The sequence below is a fragment of the Perognathus longimembris genome, chromosome 8 (genome assembly GCF_023159225.1).
Source record: "Perognathus longimembris pacificus isolate PPM17 chromosome 8, ASM2315922v1, whole genome shotgun sequence".
Taxonomy (NCBI): Eukaryota; Metazoa; Chordata; class Mammalia; order Rodentia; family Heteromyidae; genus Perognathus; species Perognathus longimembris.
This window is the reverse complement of record NC_063168.1, coordinates 57,999,757-58,014,243: the sequence shown is the minus strand read 5'-3', so window position 1 is coordinate 58,014,243 and position 14,487 is coordinate 57,999,757. Positions and strand designations below refer to the sequence as shown.

Sequence of the window (14,487 nt, the reverse complement as noted above, 5' to 3'; positions counted from 1 at the left end):
CCCACTATGAGACATGGGCAGAGCACTTGATTTGCCCATGTATTTCAGCCAGGAGAGAGCTGGAGGGGAAAGGTGAAAGTCCGTTCTGGAGCATCGGGGGAAAGATAGAATGTCTTGCCTGCACTTGCCCATTTCACCGTTCTAACCTGACCCTGCCTGTTCACACACCATGGCTGCCCTTATATTAGTCCAGCAGAGCACTGCTCCCACAGCAGTTGTAGAGTCCAGAGGGCCTGGTCTTTGACACATACATTGACTACTACTCAGCTGAAATACAAAAGGAACCCAAGTGTCTTTTGAGTTGTCAAGGTCTGGGATCTTTGTGTTTAATGCACTTGAGATCCTGAAAGATCCAGTGGGATCTCCAGCACTCCTTTAGTAAACTGAAAAGTAATACATTTCTGGTGGAATGGAGAAAAGTGACCCAGCTAGTATTTAAAAAATGGGTTTGATTACAGTCTTGCTAGGGTGCATAAACTGTAAAACCTTGGGACAAATCAGTGAGCACATAGCTGAGGTACTGCCCTGCTCAGGGGTCTCAGGCTTATATGTAATGATAGAATGGCAGACCTAGGAGTTGTGACCTGGGATAGCACCAAGATCCTCTCATGACTTCTTTCTCACCTCAAGAAAAGTGAAAATTGTTGTGCTTTTCTGTTTGAATAGACTTTTCTGGTGTCTGGTGCTTGCCTTGATGATTCCTGGCTGGCAGACCAGGTGACTCAACTCCTTCACTGCTCTTCGTGAACTTTCCCACAGCCTCTAGCCTTGGCCTTTTCTCACAATAGTTGGAGACTCTGAGAATAAGAAGCCTCTCAAAGGAATTCCTGGTTGAAAGTAATGGAAAATGTACCTAGTCTGAGAGAGGGAAGGTGTAGGAATGATTGGAAGGGCAGCTACCACAGTGCATATTGTACCTTGTGTGTTTGGGCAGGAGCTGCACAGGACCATTCCAGCTGTTAGGGGCTGGACTGAATTGCTACTGCTGGGTTCAAAGATTTACTACAAATAACCTTTGGCTGTTCCTACCCCTTTATTTAATTCTTCAACAGTCAAAGTTTGGAGTGGTCAGATGTTATTACTCAACAAGGGTAACATCAACAGGGACAGATCTGGGTCAAAATCTACACTTTATGCTTCCAAGGTTCAGGGAGAGATAATATTTGGCCTCTTTAGCTGCTGCAGTAAGAGGCAAGGCCCTTCCTCATACCAAGATGCCTTGAAAGTGGAAAGTGTATCTAGGTGGTGGTAAAATGACAAGTATCCAATACTGCATACTTAGAAGATGTTCTTTGATAGCTCTGGCAGATTTGAAGTACCTCAAAAGCATTTTATTGAACCCCAACAATTTCTCTTCCATATCTAGAGCCTGTACAAATTTAATCAAAGACATAGGAATAAGTAAGGGTCACAGAAACATACAGCAAGAGAAAAGGCTCTCTTCCCAGAACCAGAGTCCACATTTCTCTTGGAGCTCTGGGGTATTACAGAAAGGCACGTGCCTAAGCCCTACTGAGAGCCCTGGATCAAGGATCCCATTAAGCCCCTGGAATTAGACAGGACCCCATCACCTGTAGCTTTGTCTTTGAAAGCTCATTCTTGCTTTCCAAGCTTTGGCTTTCACATCTATAAAGTGGGAAATGATTGAGTTTTTGAGACAATGAATGTGAACCGTCCCTCTGGCTTTGTAGTTTCATAGTATCACACGGCCTTCTCCCTAGTGAGGTCCCTGACAAGTGTACAAGACTGGTTCCACCAGGGCAGAGGAGCCAGGTGCTCTGCCTGGCTACCAATGGCTAAGATTCATGACTGTGAAACTTGTCTTAGTACCAGTAAGCAGAAGCTAAAATCATTCTGAAACATCCATCAAAGCTCGACCCCAGTCTATCAACAGGCCTCTGGCTCTATGGTGCTCACAAAGGTGACAGGCATGTTTGGCTGCAGGCTTAGGGGAGCTGTAACCAGTCCCAGTTCTGCCACGAGCTCTAACAGGAGCCCCAGTGTCTTCAAGTCTGATATGAGGAGAGTGTTCTCTGACATTAGAGAGACATGTGTTCTTTATTAGTGCAAGGAAGCTGTGGCATGAATGACTTGAGAACTTCATCCTTGTCTCTGGGATACATTGAAATGTGTGGGAGAGAAGGAGGAAGTAGAGGTATCAGATTTTCTGTTGTAACATTTCTTTTACTTGGTATTTAAAAAAATGAATTTCCTGGTTATAGCCTCAGGGTGGTATGCAGGCTGATACTTGTGGGAGCTGGGAGCGGGTTGGGAGTGCCAGGGAGGAGAGAGGAGCCTGGGCTAAAAAGCATAGCCCTGGTTTTGGAGAAACAGCCAAGCCAGTGCCTTTACTTGCCAGTCTCTGAGCCAGGACTGGACTTTGAGGTAAACATAAGGAAGAAAAACCACTTTGGGTTTATACTTGGTATTTTCTTAAACTCTTCCCAACAGAGTAACCCAAGATTCTCAACATAATGTACATATATATATATATATATATATATATATATATGCTTCCTGAAAAGAGCTTCTTAAAATTCAGTTTCAGACTTTGTCCTTGTAGATTCTAATTCGGCAGATCTGAGGCTGGCCCAAGAATCTGCATCGATACCACAGCTACTCTTGGACCAGGCAAGTCTTTGAGGTATGCAGGAAAACCCAACAAATGACACCACTGGGAGGTATGTTCCTTTGGTTATATGGTCAACTCGAATCTCTCCTCTAGTTTTAGGTGTTCATATGATTTGGAATTGGAAAGATGAACACTACAAATGTTTGGGGCTTTCTCTTCAAATCACTGTATATGCACCCAATGTTCCCAACCTGGTTGGTTGTCATCCCCAGGCTTATTCCCACATGCAAGTGTCCCCAAAAGGACAAGCCCTGCACCAGGCTGCCTTACCTTGAACACCTGGAAGGACAGTGGACATTCTTCGTCTTCTGCCTTCAAGCTTTGTGGGGTGACAGTGACAGACACAACAGCATTGTTGCCTTCCATGAGCTCTTGCACAGAGAAGAAGTATTGAGAATCACGCCCAGGTCCTCCTGTGTGAGAAACAGCCCTTACTGGTGCGTAGCAACATTCCTGCAGACTTCTTGATAGAACCTTGTTCAGCTTAGAGAGCTCTGTGAAGTAAGGTTATAAACTCTGGATTTGGAGACCTGAGATCCTTCTCCAGAATCCTAGTTCTTTATATTCTAAGCCTCAGCCTCTACATCTTAAAAATAGGAGAACATAGTCTTGGTTAAAAAAAATTCTTAAAATGTGAACTCAAGGACAGTTTTGACCATGGCAAGTGAAATTCCAGAGTCCTCGGGCATCCATGAACTTATAAACTGGCACTGTGTCAGCATCTTAAAATGGCACCAAGCACCAAGCATCAATGGAGACATGAGAAAACAGGCAGAGAGATGAGAACCCACAGTGCCTTCTATGTAGGCATGCCCACTGAAGCCAAAGCAAAAGAAAAAAAGAAAGAAAGAATGAAGAAGAAGTAAACTAATGTGGGAACCATAGATTCAAATATGAGTTATCAATGGTGATATGTCAGGATAGAGATGGCATACAGGTGTACATACCAGAAAATTTGGATCACAACTGGAAAGCTTTGAAAAGGGGTTGGTAGACAGAGGACTGTCACAGTCATGGCATTTCTACGAGGATTGAATAAGAGGATACACATAGTAGGACCCCAGTTGCTTGTTTCTTTACCTCTATTCCTTATAAGGTACTACTTAAAATGACTCTTGGTTAGTTCATTAATATGAATTATATCCAAAGAAAAGGGTTTGGTTATGTGGTCAGACTGGCACAGCTCAGGGAAATGAACCAGTAAAAATGACTCAGCTGACCTGGAGAGTCACCTCAAGGTCTCCTGGTGAAAAAGCTCTATGAGAAGCAGTGTGACCACAAGAGGCTGGAGGTAAAAAATAGGGTCACCTGGGATCTAGGATCATTCAAGTAAACTATTCCTGACAGGCAGGTACAAACATGCACATATACAATCACACACACATATGTTGTTTACAGATTCTCTTACCAAGGATCTATTAGCACACTCAAATTTGACTTCACTTCTTAATGTCACAAACAGGAAGCAGGAGATACACTGAGAGAGGAAACTTTTCTTTCTTTTTTTTTTTTTTGGCCAGTCCTGGGCCTTGGACTCAGGGCCTGAGCACTGTCCCTGGCTTCTTCCCGCTCAAGGCTAGCACTCTGCCACTTGAGCCACAGCGCCACTTCTGGCCGTTTTCTGTATATGTGGTGCTGGGGAATCGAACCTAGGGCCTTGTGTATCCGAGGCAGGCACTCTTGCCACTAGGCCATATCCCCAGCCCCCGAGAGGAAACTTTTCTAAGGTCACAATTGATATCATGCATTTCAGGAGAGCCCAAAGACAGGCTCAAAGGCATCTACTGCAGCTGTGTCACAACCCAGACAGGACAGGAAGTTCTCCCTAGTGTCTGGGTGTTATTTTGTACTTTCAAGAGAAGACAGGTATTACTAACTCTAATGCTTATAGTTAGGGAGGCTGAGACCAAAGAGACAAGGTATATTCTTATAGTCACAAGGTAAGGTATGTCAAAGATGATGGGTTAACCAAAGCCCTGGTTTTGCCCAGTGCACTTTCATAGCCTGGCTATTTACTGAAGAGCAGCCTGCTGCATTCCTGAAGGTGAGTGCAATTAAAGGAGGATATGAAGGGATATCTTCCTTTTTATACCATTTTCCATTTTTATGCCATTTTCCTTGGAGGAAGCAGTAGCTCTTCCTTTAGGCTGAGAAATTCATCTCATATCAGCTTCTGGCTAGCATATACACTGAATCAAGGCCAGAAAGCACTGAAATGAAGGCTTGTGCTAGGGCTGACAGCTTTCGGTCAGGCAGAATGATCGCTCATGTCATACACCTACCTGCAGTGTTTCCTAGGATTACTTGGTTCTTAAATACCATTTGTCCCCATCTTTCATGAGGTATGAGCCCATGGTCCAAAGTGATTGGGATTTGATTACATATGAACAGGCAGGAGAAGTTCTCTTGGAAATCTTGACATGACATCCTGTGGAAAGCAGATGCACATGACTAAATGACCACTGGTTGTATTCCCAGAAGGAGGGTCCATCTCCTTACTGCACCATCTGTGCTTCCCTGAAGTATCCATCTGCTGACTCTCCACTGTCCTACCCAAAGGCCACAATCTGGTTCTGATGAATTCAACATCAACCATCTTCCTGCCCTTCAGTTCCTCTCCCTCCTGGGGTTCAAAGGGCAATGACAGAGTCAAATTCTGGGTTTTGGCATGTCTCTTGGCAGGAACTTTATCACTACCAATTTTCCTGATCCATTAATCCAACTGTGGGCTCTCTTGTGGCCAGCAGGATGGTGGCCAGGCTTTCTGTGCTCTGGGTCCTAGATACTGCCAGAGCTTGCCTTTCTGGGGGGGGGGGGCTTTGCCAAGTACCTTGTTGAGGTCTTTATAAAAACAAAAATGGATTCCACATCTAAAAATCCCACCTTCTACTGTGATGAATGTGGAGATACTGGGAATCTTTTTCTTGTATATTTGTTTCTTTGAGTCCTAATACTTTAGAGCCAGGCTCCTAGTTACCCATGCTAGCTAGATTCCATTTAAATATGACAACCAGATAGCACTCCCGAGAAATGTCCATCTTCTTCTAAGATGTGTGCATATAGCACATATTTTCTTTCTTCTTTTGTTTAGACCTAGCTCTGAGCATGTATTTTCAAAAAGTTGATATCTGCGTGGTATCTGGGTAATGACAATGACAATGACACACACACACTCTTCTGGAAGACTGGAGTTGGTCTGGAAGATGTGCTTCCTGCTACACCTCCGGGGGTTCCCATTAGAGGGAACCAAAGCTTTAAGATCACCACAAAATGGTATGAAGATGTGGGCTGACAACAATGCTTCCTAGTTTGCAAGGAGCTATTGGTTTTAAGCTTCTAATACCATTCCCCTTTGCTGTCAAACTGTGTAGCAAAGTTCAGTGTCTCATCACCTAGATAATTTTCACCCCAAGAAGGGGAAGATAGCCATACCCAATCCATGTCTCACCACAGAAAATAGGTTCCTCAAAATTGATCTTTGAAATGTTGATTTCCATCCGCATAAATGTTTAGAGAAAGGAGGAAGGGTTGGGGATTTGGACACTAGTTAAGAAATTCTAAAAGAATCATTTTTTTTGTTGTTGTTGTTGTTGTTGTTTTGTTTTTGTTTTTTTTTGGCTAGTCCTGGGCCTTGGACTCAGGGCCTGAGCACTGTCCCTGGCTTCTTTTTGCTCAAGGCTAGCACTCTGCCACTTGAGCCACAGCGCCACTTCTGGCCATTTTCTGTATATGTGGTGCTGGGGAATTGAACCCTGAGCCTCATGTATAGGAGGCAAGCACTCTTGACACTAGGCCATATCCCCAGCCCAAGAATCATTTTTTTGGTCAGTCATGGGACTGGCTGTCCCTGAGTTCTTTTGCTCACCACTTTTGCTCTACCACTTTAAGCCACCGCTCCATTTCTGGTTTTCCAGTAGCTAATTGGAGATAAGAGTCTCACAGACTTTCCTGACTGGGCTAGCTTTGAACCATGATCCTCTCTTCCTGAGTAGATAGGATTGCCGGCATGAGCCATCAGTGCCCAGCTAAAACATTAGTCTTAAAGAAAGGTAAATACCAAAACTCTCCATCTTCCTTGTTCTCATATAGCTGGTTCTTCCGCCGGTCACGGGTTTCCTGCCACTCCCAGGACCTGTGTGTAAAGATAGAACACAAGGAAATGCTTTGCCCGTACTTTCTGTTCATTGCATTGCTTTCCTACCTGCTCTACACACAGAGAACAGGTGTGGAGCCCTCCTTTGAGCACAGTTACCCTCTGCACCACTCCCATCTTTAGTTCAGTACTCAACTCCTTCCTTGTCAGTACTCTTCCTGGCTAGCCTTAAGTGCCATGAGTTCAATGACTTTGCTCTCCAGGATATCATCCAATGTGCTTAACATGTGCAATAGCCTTTTGCCTGTTGATGAATTCTGAGGTGAGGCATCACAGAAGCTAGTCCTGGGGTCTGGTGGGGAGGAGGCCCTCCCAGCAAAAGGGAGAAGCTGCCTTCCCTTCAGGCCACCCTTCAAAGTGGAAGCATACATGGAGGCACCAGGCCCTGGAGGCACAACGGTTTAATGAGATCTTTCTGGTAGAGGAGTCCACACCAAAAGCCTGGGTCACCTTCTGTGCCAGAACAGCAAGACCAGGACCACCATTCTGGCTTCTGGCTGCAGGCTAAAGCAGTCAGATGTGTTATTGTAAAATGGCAATTTTATAATTAAGCGATAATTACATTTTTTTTCCTGCAGTGTGTAAGGGAAAATAAATGTAGTGTAAATCAATATGCTATTGATTCATGCAAGTTTGCCTTTAAGTGTGTGCGACTGAAATTTCAATTACGGCTGAGATTAGACCATCCACTCTCCCCATCCATCTCCATTCCTAAAAAGTCGGGAAGAAATTGACCACCTACATGGAGACAGTGATTATTCCATCTTTACCACTTCCTTCCAGCCAGGGTCTGGTATGTGTGTGGGGTGGGGACTCCGAGAGGAGGAGGGAGCTCTACAATGAGCTGGGGGACATGATTCTACAGAGTAAGGGCTGCTCTGCGTTGCATCCCTCCCCTGTTCGGAGGCCTTCATCCATACCCATCCCTGCGTGCGGGGTTTGACTCCAAGATTTGGTTGTTCCCTTCCCCTGTCTCCTAATTCAGGCCAGCTTGTTGGTCATGTTCCTGGCTAGGGATCATGTTTATGTTTCTCTCAACCCTGTGTTTCTTTTGAAATGCACCACCCGCCCCCATCCCACCTTCTTTGTCCTGGGTCCATGAAACGCTTTTCCTCCCTGAGTTTTGCTGCCCCTTGTCATCTTCAATGGCCACTTGACATTTCCCGTAGGAGGCATGAGTGAAACACCAATGTTTGTGGTTTTATTATCTTTCTCTACCCCAGGGGATCAGTCATTACCTCTACTCCTAACAGCCAACCTCAAATCAAGGATTCTGGCTGCCACAGTTACCCCTGGGCCCGCTTGGATGAGGGCTAGGAAGGAGAATTGGAAACAGCCAGAGGTTATTAGGCTTTATATCAGAAAAGGCGTAGGATAGGAAAGGGCAGGAAGGAAAAACAGAGGCAAGAAAAAAAGGACAACAGGGGACAGGAAATAAAGACACAGTGAAGGTTTGACTAGTACATGGTTTTACAAGTTCATTTCCCTCCCGTGAGAGGTTTGGCTGTTCTGTTCTCCAGGCAGCATCTGAGCTCATATCCAGGGTTATTCCATAAATTCATTTTGCTGTTTCCTCCCTCTTGTACCCTTTCCCTGCCATCATGCCCTCATCTCACGTTTGAAGAGTGCCCACACAGGTGAGTCACACGTAAGCCTCTGGGGTTTACAAGGAATCAGAAAGTCCCTCCCACAGCTTGTCCTGGGCTGGCAGGCTAGGGTCTGGCCAGCCCATTGGGCCTGCAACACTGGCTGTCTACATCTGCCTTCCAGAGCTTACTGTAGTCATGGTATTGATTTCTGTTTCTCATTGGGGTCCTGTTTCTGTTTGAATGCATTGCATGTCCTTTTCAATCATGTTCTCCATCCCCGCTGGCAAGGATGCTGTGGCCACTGTGTTGTGACGCTTTCCATGGGCCTGGCATAGACTGTCAGTGGAATGAAACAGGACCCAGCTTCCCTAATCACAGAGGCTCACTGCTGCCCCTCCGTCCTTCCCAGGCTCATCTTCTCACTCTGAGTCAACAAGATGGATGGCAGGACACCAGGGGTGGGTCATAGGGCAGCTGAGAAAGCCCAGCTCCCTAAGGAAACCACTGAGCACACAGCTGGGAGCTCTGCTGGGATCTACTTGTCAGAGTTGGGTGACCTGCCTACTCCACCCACCGTCAACATGGCTGAAGTGGAGTCCACAGGGAGTCCAGACCAGTGGACAGGACTCACCACCTGAGTACACTGAGGAAAAAGTCCATCAGATCTTTGATTTTCTCAGCTCTCCTAGACATGAAGCCTTTCCATCTTGATCCCAGGTCATCACTAAGACTAGAATATAGAATACACGGGAGTCTGTCCAGGGATAAAGCATCTCTCTCTCTCTCTCTGCCTCTAGCTTTCTGTTTCTGTTTCTGTCTATTTCTGTCTCTCTCTTTTCCCCGTCTCTCTGTCTTTCTATCTCTCTGTCTCTCTCTGTGTCTCTCTTTCTCTCTGTCTCTGTCTCTCAGCTAGGCTCCTGCTCTACCACACGCTCTCTTCGCTGATCTTGGCTAAACTTTAGCCTTTTGAATGACAGACACCAAGTCTTGTCATCTTTCTATACCTTACAATATACACCTGACCCCTGATCTAATAACACTGTACACTTCCCAGAGCATGTGATGTGCAATATGTATGTATCTGATGCCTGCAGAAAGGCATCATGGGAGCCTGGGGTACCCCCACAGCCACACTGAGCTACAGACTGGATAGGCTGCAGTCAGGTCTGCAGTGAGCGGCTCTCCTAGCAGCAAGCTCTCAAGGAAGAAGTTATGGAGGTTTCCAGACACCATACCCATCGCTCCAGCGCCCTCTCCACTCCTTTTTTCCCCAGGGGTTCCACAGGCGGATGATTTCCTCCCAGCCCCTCCTGTACTGGATCTGTAATAAAGAACAACAAAGGGAACTGTCAGGTTCCCTGGTAAAAGTCAGAAGAAAGAGGGAATACAAATGCAGCTGCTTTTTACCTCCCAGGACTAATTTAACTTCTGACCTCATTTGGCTGTATCCAGAGAAAATAAAAAGGAAAAAAAAAAACCCAATCAATGACTCTTTTGCTGCCTGCATGGAGTTGGAATGGGAGAGAGGGGAAAAAAATGGCTTTCTTGTCTTTAGCCGGGAATGGGGAGGACAGGTGCAGCTGCATTGTCCCATGCGGCTGCATCTTGCAACATGGGTGAGCTCAGGTGTAGCAGCAGGTGAATAGCTCAGACTGCAAGGGAGAGAGCTTTATGGGCTTGGAGCTTCCTACAAGTCCCATCACAGACAGTATCTCTATTCCACAGACACAGCCTGCATCGCTCCCAGCCTGCCTCTTACAGGCCTCTTAGACTGCAGTGCAATCTTAATGGCGCTGTCCTGAGGGAGAGGGTAGAGGAGACTGAGGTAAGCAAGACTGGGGAAGCCTAGGAGCTGAGATATGTGAGGCTAGCCCTCCTCACTCTGCATCTGCCTTACCAGAGTGTTGTCTGAGAGTAGATGGCTTACAACTTCCATTCTTTCTTCCCCTCCTCCCTCCCCTCCTCCTTCTTTCCTTCCTTCCTTCCTTCCTTCCTTCCTTCCTTCCTTCCTTCCTTCCTTCCTTCCTTCCTTCCTTCCTTCCTTCCTTCTTTCCTTCTTTCCCTCATTTCCTCCTTCCTCCCTCATTCCTGACTCTAGATACTCAAAGTAACTCCTTTGTGTCTTCATTCTACATAATCCAGAGGGAAAATCTGAGGGGTTGTGACAAAAAACACAACAGCAGCAGCAAACCTTGAACCCACATTTGTGGTATCTGGGATCCTTCAATCTGGAGGAGGGACTGGGATATGACTGGATTGTAGCTGGGCTATTGATTTGTGCTAACGCCTCCTCTGAGGAGACAGCTGAGTGAAGGAAGGTGAATCTGTTCCCTGACTCTAAGTCACAGGAAGCTGGGAAAACTGAACCATCAGGAGGAGAAAGTTCACATGCTAAGGCAGTGCTCAGAGACAGACCCAAACTGACATGACTCATCTCTGGGGTAGATACTTCCACAATCCTGGTCCACTGAGGAAACTAAGAAGTCAGAGAGGTTAAGCAGCTTCTCTGAAGCCACAAAGTTAAATGACAGAGACAGGATTTCAATACGAGCCTCTGTCAGACTCTTAATTTTGGAATTACATGTGGATAAAGGACCCTTGTTGATGTGGCTGTCACCTTAGCCTCAAATACAACCCTTAAGCCACTTGACTAAGACTTGTACTATTACCAACAGGACCTCGCCTGAAGGAACAGCACAGTCACTCAAGGCCTCTGACCTTGGCTGCTATCAGGTCTTTTCCTTTGCTCCTTGCTACAGTATCTCTGCAGTAGAAGGCACACTGGCTGAATTGAAGCTCCCGGCATAAACCCAGGCTTTCCACTTTCTGAGCCCCACCCTCAAGCCCTGCACACAGTTTGTCATTGGCTGAGCCCCACCCTCAAGCCCTGCACACAGTTTGTCATTGGCTGCCTGCACCTGCTGGAGCCCATGGAGTGGGCACTTGAGAAATGGTTGCCTGGTGGCCCTCAGAGCTTAATGAGCCACCCTCAGTGCCCGATGGATAGTTGGGGGCTCAGTTGGGCATGGGGAGGAAAAGCAGCCAGTGATAAGAAGGGGCTGAGTACAGAGCTAAATGAGGCATGCAGATAAACACTCACCCCCAGCCCGGGGGAGCCACCAGGAGCTAGGTACATAATAAAAAATGCCAATTTCATTTATCTTCCTGTCTGTGTCCTGCCTAGAGGGAGGATGAGCAGATTAAAAAGCACACTACATTTATGGGCTGCCTGAATCTTAGCCCTTGTGGCTCAAAGTTACAGCCTGCTCTCTCCGAAGGAGGAATTTGTAACGAAGTTTTGCCTTGGTACAACTGTACTGTTCAACAATGTTCTGCTGGTGATCACATGGGCTGTGTGACCAGGGGTCAAAGGGCCACATGGAAGGTCAAAGTCATGGGTGGGGATCAGAACGGATTGGCTCACATGCTTTGGTTGTTGACCATACTCCTGACCTTGGCTAACTCTCTCAGAAAAAGTACTGCTGGGCAAAAGGTAGGTCCGTTTGTCTACCCTAGAATAGTGGCTCCTTAGATGGATTTTCTTAAGTGCTAGTTTTATGGGCCATTAACAGTTATTCCTAGAAAAAAAATAAAAATAATTTTATAGTTAATGGTGGCTTAAAGTCATTATTTTGTTAATATGGGTCTTCTCAGGGCCTCTAAACTGCTCATGTACCCTATGAGTCTCCAGGAAGAAGAAATGGCAGGATGCATTTTCCAAATGTATTTAGAAATGTATTTACACAGAAGATCTCCCAGGCCCCATGTACGGAGAACACATCCTTCCAACTGTCAGCTGCTCAGAAGGTCAGGGCGGGATGGACCACACAGGACAGGTGGCCATGGTCACCTGTCTTCTCAGGTCTACACCACTGTCTACTGTCAGCTCTGTCTACACCACTCCTTCATCCCATGCCCACCATAAATATCATTAATTCCCACAGCTCTCTCAATCTGGAAGCTGCACCAGAGTCTCATCAACATGGGAAGCCAGATAGTGTGGCCAAATGATAAGAGGTAGCACAGGAGCTAAAACATTTTTGCTATCCTGAGATGTGTTCACATTGATAGCCAGGTAGAACAATGGTATCTATTGCCCTTTAGGGAAGGGAGGGCAGAATGGTTGGGGACAACTCCAAAAACAAGAGGGCCAGGATCTCTGAACCTGAGTGTTTCAGGGAAAACTCTTCCCTGAAGGCACAAATGACCCCTGGCGGCTTGCTCTTACCCTGGCTTGAGGATGTGAGGAGTTCTTATACTTTTTGTGAGCTCAGACATGGAAATTTCTATTGTGGATGGCAGAGCTATCTAGAATTACTTGCTTACCTGAGGGTGAAATGAATTTGATCTTGGTTAAGTCCTAGATTTTAGAGAGTCTTTGTTATATCCAGTTAGCTTTATGTCACAGAGGAATGTCACAAAGGAAACCTGTCTCAGGGAAAAACTTTCCCAAGTGTCAATTGCTGGGGGAGGGAGGGCAGTCTACCTCTTTGGGGCTAATACCTCATCTAGCTCCATACTTGGCCAAGATCACTTGACAGAGGGCAAGGACTCTGGGGGATTCCTAGGGGAAAAGGGTCCTGAGTGTCAGAACTTTAGGTGGAAAACTGAGGCTGCTTGTGGAGGGGGAGTGGCAGGGCTGGGGGAGTGGCAGGGCTGGGGTTTTGAATCCTCGTTGTCTGCTTTGCTGGTCTTTCTGCAGGCATGTGATGCTGTCTGTTGTTTGGGAGAGCAATACCATGGCACAGAGACTCCAGGCCGTCGGGTCAGCCTTACCTGCTCAGCCCCAGTCACCGTGTAGGCATGCTGGCTCACAAGCCCGTTCCCCATCACTCCAGCCTCATCGGTCAGCTAAAGAGGAGAAAGGCAAATGAAACACTCAGCCCTTGCAGGCAGGCTCTTTGGAGCGATGGAGAAATACATTTAGACAGTGATTGAGCCTGCACGGCCTCAGGCCCACTGGGCCCAGAGTGTGCATGCTAGAACTCTTCTAGAGAAGCAGAGGAGGTGGCTGGGGTGGCGGGGTGGATGAGGCTCTAGATATTTGTTGTCTAGGAAGATACCCACCACCCATGACTGACAGACCCCACAGTCTTGAAGGCCTGGGTGGCTTGTTCTACCTAACAGTTGTCATCAGCAAACACAGTATGAAATCCATCTGCTGGGGCTTTTGCTAGACTCACAGGTCCCTGATATCCCTAGAGTGAGAAACAAGAGTTCATGTATGTCTTTGGATTCCAGTGATATTTTAGATTAGGGAGGTGTGGTTCAGTCTTATGCTCAAAGGGTACAGGAAGCCACCCCTGGATAAGGTGCTGGATATCTCAGAATAATCTCAAAGAACAGAGGTATTATGCTGTGCAAATGAGATGACCTTTCCAGTTGTGAGAGTCAGGGATCTTTGCTAAGCGAAGAAAAGCACTAAAGAGTTTCCCTATGCATCAGGGGCCATCACCAAGTCCCCAGTGCTTGGCAAAGCCCCTGGGAATCCTGTACTTGTCAGTAGGCAATGGGTTTGGTCAGCTGCATTTGAACCCTGCTCAGCACTTCCTAGTGGGGCTTTACTTAGCCTCTCTGATCCCTTTTCCTCTTTTGAATAGTGAATTCTGGACTCTATGTCTCAGAGGGAGGACTGCTGTAGGATTTAAAGGGGTGGCCCCCAGGGAAGCTCACTGTTGGTGCTGGGTAGAGCCCAGTTGTCATTCCTGACCCAAGCTGTGAGCCCTGGGCATGGAGAAACTCAGACAAAGGGACCCCCTTTACTCACTCCTTTCGGGGTGGCACAGGTCATCAGAGAGCCTGCCTTGGCTGCTGTCTTCACCACCATCAGCAGGTCTGAAGGGGAGGAATGGAGGTTGACGCTGGAGACCACCCCTCCTGTGAGGTCCACCAAGGCATCCGGGAGGTAGCCATAGTGCAGATGGGAGTAGGATCCTCGCAGCCTTTGTGGAGGGTGAGAGTTAGATTAGACCTCGGGGTCATGGTGGGAGACACTCTGGGAAGGGAGATGTCACATGGCCTCCTACCATGCCCTAGGCGAGGCATTGCTTGGCACACTGAATCATAACTTCCCAAGAGGAGAGAAAGCCATGATGAGCCTTTAGTAAGTACTG

At 46.8% G+C, this 14,487-nt stretch overlaps 1 protein-coding gene across 3 annotated transcripts in view; it reads right to left on the bottom strand.

Moving 5' to 3' along the window:
- Positions 1–14,487, bottom strand: part of Capn13 (calpain 13) — a 53,813-nt gene that overhangs the window by 15,686 nt on the left and 23,640 nt on the right. For all 3 annotated transcript variants that reach the window (XM_048353188.1, XM_048353186.1, XM_048353187.1), the window contains exons 5-10: positions 14,142–14,316; positions 13,151–13,225; positions 9,610–9,695; positions 6,690–6,764; positions 4,915–5,060; positions 2,903–3,045 (exon numbers count right to left, since the gene is read on the bottom strand). In XM_048353188.1, coding sequence (XP_048209145.1) covers positions 2,903–3,045; positions 4,915–5,060; positions 6,690–6,764; positions 9,610–9,695; positions 13,151–13,225; positions 14,142–14,316 — 700 coding nt within the window. The remainder of the gene's footprint in view (positions 1–2,902; positions 3,046–4,914; positions 5,061–6,689; positions 6,765–9,609; positions 9,696–13,150; positions 13,226–14,141; positions 14,317–14,487) is intronic.